Here is a 9,306-nt window from a genome sequence, read left to right on the forward strand (position 1 = left end):
ACTATTGTTTCTCTTTTATTTTAGCATGCAATCCCTTTTTACACTATGTTTAACACCACAATAATTAAACATAAATATTTCTAACGTGCATAATTTAACCATAGTTAAATTTACAATTTCAAACACCACAATTCAAATCGAAAATCAAAAGTTTCAAACATGTAAATATGGTGTACGCACAATGCCATATACAACAACACGCAACCAAGATTTATAATTCACCAATGAAAACAAAAATTGCTCACTAACATGTCATTGTCTGTCTCCATATCACCACAATATGCTATGTGAACCCAGTGATGCATTATTTTTATTTTGCAGAGATGCATTATATAATTTAAAAATAACACATCCTACAAGAATGAATGGTTCGATCATAAAAATAACAAATCTAAAAGTAATATATATCCTACTAGCAAATGACACTTAGATAATTGCAAAAATTAACACAAAAGGACTCCAAGAACCAATCGTGGAAATGACATATCCTACTAGCAAAGGACATGTGGATCATCCAATATGATCCAACTTATTCCATCGAAGTGCTCAAACTTCTCAATTACCACCACCAAACTCATCTCCAAAGCCACTACTACCATCAAATCCACCATTGAGGGCAGCCACCTTTGAAGCTGCAATTTGTGCCCTCATAGCCAACACATATGTTCTCACATCCGGTTCCAAGGTGGAAACATCACAAAACATGATCTTCTGTTCTTGATCCCACACTAACTTACGCTCAGCAAATAAGAGCTTGTGCTCTTGAATCTCCTTAGTTTCCTTCCATCTCTCTTCTTTCACTTTAGCTTCTTTTTCTTTGGCGTCAAGCAAATCTTTCATCGCCTCCTTGTATGGTCCATCTTCTCCTCCATTCTTCAACTGCTCCTTTGCTTCCTTCCTACCCATTGGTCTCTTTTTAGCACTTGGCTGTGATAAATCAGGAGTTGTACTCTTCCTAGCATCATCACCTTCTTCATCTTCTTCACCAGCACTCTCAATTGGGGTCGAAGACTTCCTAGACCTTGGCCTCTTGTGGGATTCTAGAGTTTGAAACTTTGGAGAATTCCTCAACTTGAACCAACAATGATTAAACTGAAATGCCCTATTCTTTGGTGCATTGGATGAGTACAATGCCTCGGCTTCAAGAACCTATAGCAAAATTCAAGTGCTAGTTCACATACATACAAGATTGTTATTAATAATAATGAATAAAAAATTTAACTTACAAGCTCTTGATGTGGTATGCCACTTGGATGTCGACGCTCAATTTGTTCGTAGCAGCCCTGAAACTTGCTTACTTCCTTCTGAATGTTACCCCAACGGTGCTCAAGAGAGAATGCATTCCTATTAGACTCAAAATCACGGTTAGCATGGTAGTGCTCTGCAATCCTTTGCCAATATGCCTTCCCTGGTTGCTCATTGCCAATAATAGGATCCGAGCTAATGCTTTGCCATGAAATGCATAGTTGAATGTCCTCCTTACGATTAAAGTTGCTTGATCTTTTGGCTCTTCCTTTTGCACCATTTGTTGAAGTATGAAGGTCTTCATTTTGCATTGGCAAGGAATATGCCTCAACATGGGTCTCTTCGGACATCGTGCGCACAAAGGAATCACATTCACTTGCCATCACAATCTAGTCATTGCAATAAGTAGATAAATTAACAACTTCTCCAATCAATCTCAGGAAAACTGGCAGATACTAGCTAATATATGTTGGTAGAATGCATAATGGTAGCAAATTTTTCCAATCATTAGAATTTAGAACAGATTATGGTAGAGCTCTACAAAATTGAATTAAAAAGAAAACCATATAGCACCCCAAAGCAGCTTTTTTTTTCTCTTTTTGTACCAGCCTGCTCGAAGAACCTGCATATAACTAGAATACGATCACAAGATTTCAGGTGGCACAGTGTCTTAAAGTCATGCATATGCACTGTTGCAGAACAGGTGCAATGTAAGTAGTCTAGAGATTTCAGTGCACGGAAGAACTATTCATTTACAGAGTGCATCAAGAACTATTCATTTTTTCAGTAATAGAAAGGGAAGGAGCTTTGCCCAAAACCATATTAGCTCTACCCAATTTATCATTCCCCCTGCCTACTGAGTTGTGGTATTGTCGATTTTTTTTATGATCACTAAAATACAACAAAGTGATCACCACCAGATTCTTTCTCACCAATTAATTTCCCCTACTAATATCTGAAAAGAACATAAATTTTTGCATGCTTATCTCTGAACAAGTGAACAGATTAAAATACTTGCTCCAACCATAGATTTCTAAATACACACATCCATTTTATCGCCCTGGCAAGCTAAATCTCAACAAAGAACAAGTCTTATCTAATTGCATCCACAAATCCATTGGAAAAAGAAAAAAAATACCTTCGACTATTGCCGGACGGGGAGAAGGGCGCAGGACGTGGAGGTGGTCTGCCGGGGAGGAGGGCGTCGGGCGGGCTGGCAGCCGAGAGGGAGGGCGCCAGGGAGGAGGCCGCCGGGCAGGGAGGTGGCCGGTAGGGCAGGAGGCTGCCAGGGAGGAGGTTGCCGGCCAGGGAGATGATCCGCCAGGGAGGAGTGCGGCGAGGAAGGAGTTGGCTAGTTGGAGAGGACGGCGCTGATCCAGGCGGTGCGCATGCGGAAGAGAGGATTTAGCGGCGGCGCTAGCAGAAGTTTTCGCGCAAAAAAAAAAAAAGAGCGCGCGGCTCGGCGGCTGTGGGATTTCTCTCCTGCGCGTGGAATAGGGGCCAGGGAGAAGGCCCGTAGGCCTGGGGACTTGAGGGGATAATTTGGAGGCCTTCCTATTTTAGGGCCTTTAGTAGGGGCTTTGTTGGATCTGAATTTTTTTTGTTTCACCTCTCAAAATTTCTTTAGGGGCTGTGTTTAGTACCCCTGCTAGAGATGCTCTCACAATGTGGAATATAATAGCTCGCAACCTAGATTTAAATAAAAACAGTTTGCTTAACAATGAAACATTCGAAGGCAAATTAATTTTCCCCGCAGAAATGCCCTTCACCCGCAGCCCGGCAAACTACCCCCCTAGGCCTCCCACAGGCAGGCCACAGTAGAGAGCACCGAGAGGAGAGCACCCAGATCCCGCGAATTACCCACCGAGATCTCGGCGATCCCCGGCGCCGCGGCTGGCCGGCATGGCTGTGGCGTCCTACCCCTTGCCCATCCCGCGCTCCCCACGCCCCGATGCCGCGCTGCCCCCCGACGCCTCCACCGACACCGCCCCGTCCCTCGACTTCGGCGACCCGGCCTCCCTCGTCGCCCTCCGCGCCCTCACCGACGCCGGCGCCGCCACCCGCCTCCTCCACGAGTGCGTCGCCTACCAGCGCGCCCTCGACGCCCGCCTCGACGCGCTCCTCGCCCGCCGCCCCGACCTCGACCGTGCCGCCGCCTCCCTTCTCCGCTCCGCCCCGCCGCTCCTCTCGCTCGCCGCCTCCGACGCCGCCGCGCTCAGGGACTCCTCCTCCTCCACCGCCGCGCTGGCCGAGGCGCTCTCCTCCCGCGTGCGCCACCTCGACGCCGCGCACTCCAGGGCGGAGGCCGCCCTCGCGCGCGCCGAGGCGGCGCTCGATAGGTCCCGCGCGCTCGACGCCGCACGCCGTGCTCTGGCGGCGGATGATCTCACGGCCGCTGCCACCGCCGCGCACGACTTCCTCGCCATCGACGCCCGGTTCCCCACCGATGACGACCTCCGCCGCGACCTTCTGGACATCAAGCGCAGGCTGGAGGGGCTCGCGCGCCGAAGGCTGGCGGATGCTGTGGACGCGCTGGACCATCCCGCCGTTCTCCGCCTCGTCCGCCTCTTCCCTCTCCTCGCTCTCGCTGATGAGGGATTGCAGGTCTATGTCGCCTACCTCAAGAAGGTCGTCGCCCTGCGCGCTCGTGCCGACTTCGAGCACCTAGCTGAGTTAACCTCTGCAACACAGCCTACTTCAGAGCGGCCTGATTTTGTTGGCTGCCTTACCCGTCTCTTCAAGGACATTGTCCTGGCCGTTGAGGAGAATGATGCTGTGCTTCGTGAACTCAGAGGTGAGGATGGTGTTGCCTATGCCATCATTGAGCTGCAGGAGGAGTGTGATTCCCGGGGCACACAGATACTGCGCCGATATGCTGATTACAGGAAACTTGCACATCTTGCCTCGGATATAAACTCATATACCAAGAACCTCCTCTCTGTGGTGAGTTCTGTGGCCAATGCTGCAGGGGGCAATGAAGGGCCTGACCCCAGGGAGGTCGAGCTCTATCTTGAGGAGATTCTGTCACTGACACAGCTTGGTGAAGACTATACTGAATTTATGGTGAATAAGATTCGTGGATTGCGAGATGTCAAACCTGAGCTGGGGCCACAAGCGATGAAGTCCTTCCGGAATGGTAGCTTCAATAAAATGGTGCAGGATTTAACTGGGTTTTATGTGATCCTGGAAGAATTCTTCATGGTTGAGAATGTAAGGAAAGCCATCCGGATTGATGAACCAGTGCCTGATGGTCTCACAACGTCAATGGTGGATGATGTGTTCTTCGTACTGCAGAGTTGCTGCCGAAGAGCAGCATCCACTGCAAGTATAAACTCAATTTTTGCAGTGCTTGGTGGGGCGGCGAGCCTACTGAGCAATGAGTACCAGGAAGCACTGCAATGGAGGATGAGGGAACCAAACTTGGGTGCAAAGCTCTTTCTTGGTGGTGTTGGTGTTCAGAAGACTGGTGAGGAGATTGCAACTGCGCTGAACAACATGGATGTTAGCTCAGAGTATGTCCTGAAGCTCCGTCATGAGATTGAGGAGCTCTGTTCAGAGGTCAGTGTTAACCTTTTCTTCTCTTCATAACTTGCATTCATTTGGGATTTAAGATATCATGATTAATCAAGTAGTCTCTCAGTTATTACAATTTAAGATATCGGTGCTTTTGTCCAGTTCTTGTAATTTGTTTAGTGAAAGAAGCCTCTAGAAAGTAGTTGATAATATCATGTTGTCACACCTTATGAGTGGCACCAAAACAGCATCACATATGTAAAAGGGTTATATGTGTCTTCCTTGAATAAATAGTCTCTTAGTTAGGATATATTTAGCTATGCTGTAACCTGTAGATAAATCTTTAGGAACTTCCTACAATTATGGTGCAATTTGTTTTCAATAACGGTCCACTGCTATTTGCTAAATCTATCTCCTGTTGGATGGAGATAAAAGCTACAAATTGTGCAATCTCACCTTTTCTTTTTCATTATAATAACGGTTCATTTTGTTCGCTCCCTCCACAGTTCACTTGAATTTGTAACCTATTTTTATGTATCTGATCAACATTGTTGTCTAGTACATAATATCTGTCAAATTATAATGTTCACTTTACCAGGCTAGCTTTTGCTAAGGAAATTGAAACAGTTTGCTGCATCTGTTACACCTGCACAATGTTTTGTAGTGATTGTGCTCACTCATCCACAAAAAATCAATGTTAGCATGCAGCTATTTGAACTAGTACGTCTCTAAGGAGCCTTTTCAAGAGCAAGAACTGTATCTGTGCTCTTACCCACTCACCATTGACCCAAAACGATCAAATGTTGCATGCATGTTGTCATACAGATGCATTTGCAAACCAACGCTCCCAGGTTTCCACCAGTGACCCCCTAAGCTAGTTGAATATATTTGGATGTGATGATTGCATGCTTGGAGGGTAGCAGAATGGTTGCTGCCTTTGAAGAGATTTGTCAAATACATGCTGCTGCTTCCTGAAAACAAATGACCTGCTGTCACCGGAAAGTGCATCTTTCTGCACAACCATGAAATAAAGGGAAAAAATGGTAGTAATTTTTTTTGGCAAGCCTGCAGATGGGTAGGAAATGTAGTCATAGTTTTATTTCCAGAAGATTAAATCCGATGCTCATGGTTGACCTTGATTCCTCTTAGCTTTTTTCCTACATTGGAACTAGAAGGACTTGACAAATGTCTGAAGGAAGTTGTTCCTGTCGCATCGTCCCCTGAGTGATTTAGTCTTAGGCATCCTACTGTGTGCCTCTAAATCATTGAACGGCAACATTTATATAACAAAATTGCAGCAAAATGCCCCCTTGGTTCAACAAATGTAAAAAGTCTAGCTAATATCTACTGGGCAACATTGTATCATTGAGAAGGAATAGTTGCAATTGCAACACTTTAGAGAACAAATTGCAAAAGGATAACATATTTGTAGCAACAAACATGTTTTGAAGTCTAACATTTTTGACACCCATTGCACAAGGCCTGCCACAGCGTGGTCTTGTGGCCAGTCGTCACCAACAATATTTTAAGTGCATTGCTACTGCCTCATTGAAGCACTGAACTCCCTAGTAAAACTTGCTACCTCCAGCTGCTTCATTCCATGGAGGAATTTGACTGCCTTGTTGGGGTTGTGGAGCTGGGATGCTGCGTACCTGATTGGAAGCTGACTAGCTGAGTGCTTCGTTCTAAATTTCTTAGCTATGAAATAAGTATGGAACATAAATCTTGCACACATCTTATTACTGTGTTTGCGATGGACTTAGGGACTCCATGTTACTTGTTACCTAGTTGGTTCATTTGTGCTTACAACCCTGAATTGTAGTGCATTTGATTGACTGAAATAAGTTAGTGACACATGGTTTTACTGCAAAATAGACATGATAAGGTGAGGAACACACAGACATGTCACATGATAAATCCAACCATATTATATTTGAAAGAGGAATTTTGTAGATATTATAATGCTGATAACATTCATTGAGAAAGTTTAATTGTCAAATGTATGTATTGGAGACCATGCGCATGTCAAAAATGAATTAGGAATGTGGGAGAAACCTGCTGGCAAATTAAAACTTTACAATGAGCTTTCAAAATACCTTAATTACACCAAAAACAACTAATAGTTTCACTCTTATCTGATAAAATCACTTTGTTCGTAGCATAGTATTTTCGTGTTGACAACCCAGCTGTACTGACTATTCCTGTTGTTCAACAGGCTTTTCATGCTCCTGCTGACCGAGAGAAAATCAAATCCTGTTTATCTGAGCTAGGTGAGATCAGTGCTTCCTTCAAGAAGATCCTTCATTCTGGACTGGAGCATTTAGTGGCATCTGTGGCACCCCGTGTTCGTCCTGTTCTGGACACTGTTGCCACTGTCAGTTATGAGCTGGATGATGCCGAATATGGAGAAAATGAGGTGAATGATCCATGGGTGCAGAAGCTTGTCCTTACAGTTAATACTAATGTTGCATGGCTCCAGCCCGTGATGACATCAAACAACTATGATTCCTTTGTGCACTTAATCATCGACTTCATTGTCAAGAGGCTTGAAGTGATAATGATGCAGAAGAGGTTCAGCCAGCTTGGTGGGCTCCAGCTCGACAAGGAGGTACGCTCCCTGATCAACCATTTCTCGGAAATGTCACAGAGACCAGTCCGAGACAAGTTCTCAAGACTTTCCCAGATGTCAACAATTCTGAATTTTGAGCGGGTATCGGAGATACTGGATTTCTGGGGTGACAATGCCGGGCATCTGACATGGCTTTTGACACCAGCAGAGGTTAGGAGGGTGTTAGGGCTTCGGATTGACTTCAGGCCTGAAGCAATTGCTGCCTTGAGACTTTAAATTGTTGGTTCATATGCGCTTCTTTAATTACTTATACAGTTTTTGTATGTTATATAACAAGTTATATTTACTCGTTCTCCCGAGCTTGCGCTACTGGAGCAGTTTTTGTTGTAGCACCAAACTAATTGTCCTAGCAAAGAATTTGGAAATCCATATTTTGCTGCTGTAATATTGTGGTGTTTACTGTAAAGAAAATCTCTGCTACGGTACTTGACTGCAATTCATATAAGCAAAAAAGGATATTGCTCCTTTTAACTTATATTTTGGTTTGAACCAGTAAGCCCTTCTTTCTGCGAATAAATCGAAGGGCATATACTAACCTGATAAAAGTGCCAAATGTGGTTCTTGGATGAATTTGTCTTAGTACCCTGCCCGATTTTAACATATCGAAGAAAAAAACATCTCATTGTTACCTTAACCTTTCCATGCATGCTGTGCTACACAACATCAATTTTCTCTCAACAAAAAACAACTTTCTTTATCAAATTTTAAATAATTTTTTCTCCTAAATAATTTATTCGATATACAATCTAATTGCACCGTTGAATTCATTGTAACTAAACCTTTACAACAAGATTTTACATGATTATATTTTTGATGAAAAAAATATATGTGATAATATATTCCTAATTGAAACATTTTTTTATATCATACGTGAAACATGGAGTTGTAAATATTGATACATTCCAATCTATTTGCTGAAACAATTAAAAAAAATACAAATCTGTTATATTTGTAAACATTAAATGACACATTAAAACAATACCATCTGCAACATTGAAAAAATTCTTGTAACAAAAAACTTAAATGTGCAACATAATTAAATTCTAGTTAAAACATTTGTTTCTTATAAATGAAGCATCAAATTTTAACAGTTAAAACATATATTTTTTATCAGAATATAGTCGTGTGAGATCTTATTATAAATATTAAATCAAAACAAATATTTATTATAATTAGATCGTAAATAGGATAGGTGGTATGGGAGAAAAACCATTTAAAGTGAGGAAGATACAAGATGAGAAACTAGCTAACTACACCAAGTAGTGTCCTTTTAAATTGTAGCATAGAGAAACAAAGAGGGGGCATGCCTGTTTAGTTGCCTGCACTAGGCTGAGTGTAGTCAAGCAACCAAACATGCTCCTAGCAGAGAGCGTGTGCCCAACAATGGATAATGGGCGCCTAATTTTTCCTTTAGATCAGGTACCCAAGGCTGAGCATGGTCTTTCTTTGTTTTTTTTTTTTGAAAATTATGGTCTTTCTTTTTGCTTTTGTAACGGGTTTCATCAGTTGGCATCCTTCAAACTGACTAGTAGATGATCATTGATCGGTGCCAGTGGATGGACAAGTTGGTGGTTCACATCATCACGATTTCCTCCACTCTAGCAGGGTATTTATAGAAAAGCATCAAGAGTAAAGTACTGACATGATGTAAAACTTAATTTGTGAACATGTGCGTGATGGGATTCTCGCAAATACATCCCGATGGTGGCGCGATAAGCGCTCTGGTTTGGATTCGGGGATAGGGTTGTGATCAATACATCATCTGCTCGAATATGACCATGTTTATGTTACACATCATCAATGAACTCAAGGTGCATGTTTATTATGGTAGACATGCATTTGAACGAAGGATGCTACACATTGAGTTGTGTGTTGCAGAAGTACTCGTATGGGTGAAGCAAAGTGGAACATGTGCAGGG

General features: G+C 43.3%; 2 protein-coding genes across 2 annotated transcripts; one reads left to right on the forward strand and one right to left on the reverse strand.

Moving 5' to 3' along the window:
- Positions 1-555: 555 nt before the first annotated feature.
- On the reverse strand, positions 556-1,595 carry LOC127762523 (glutathione S-transferase T3-like). The gene is made up of 2 exons (XM_052287032.1): positions 1,227-1,595; positions 556-1,149 (listed from the first exon to the last, which is right to left on the reverse strand). Exons 1-2 carry the CDS (start codon positions 1,593-1,595, stop codon positions 556-558), a joined length of 963 nt encoding a protein of 320 aa, XP_052142992.1.
- Positions 1,596-3,018: 1,423 nt separating this feature from the next.
- Positions 3,019-7,862, forward strand: LOC127763626 (conserved oligomeric Golgi complex subunit 4). Its single transcript, XM_052288390.1, has 2 exons — positions 3,019-4,803; positions 6,974-7,862. Exons 1-2 carry the CDS (start codon positions 3,148-3,150, stop codon positions 7,601-7,603), a joined length of 2,286 nt encoding a protein of 761 aa, XP_052144350.1. The 5' UTR covers positions 3,019-3,147; the 3' UTR covers positions 7,604-7,862.
- Positions 7,863-9,306: the final 1,444 nt, after the last annotated feature.

This window comes from Oryza glaberrima, chromosome 2 (assembly GCF_000147395.1).
Source record: "Oryza glaberrima chromosome 2, OglaRS2, whole genome shotgun sequence".
In the NCBI taxonomy this organism is placed as follows: Eukaryota; Viridiplantae; Streptophyta; class Magnoliopsida; order Poales; family Poaceae; genus Oryza; species Oryza glaberrima.

Excerpts from the sequence above, each read along its gene's own strand:
- LOC127763626 (XM_052288390.1), top strand. The coding sequence starts at position 3,148 with ATGGCTGTGGCGTCCTACCCCTTGCCCATCCCGCGCTCCCCACGCCCC. Across the intron at positions 4,804-6,973 it reads TTGAGGAGCTCTGTTCAGAG|GCTTTTCATGCTCCTGCTGA; the intron begins GTCAGTGTTAAC and ends GTTGTTCAACAG.
- LOC127762523 (XM_052287032.1), bottom strand. The coding sequence starts at position 1,595 with ATGTCCGAAGAGACCCATGTTGAGGCATATTCCTTGCCAATGCAAAAT. Across the intron at positions 1,150-1,226 it reads GCATACCACATCAAGAGCTT|GTTCTTGAAGCCGAGGCATT; the intron begins GTAAGTTAAATT and ends ATTTTGCTATAG.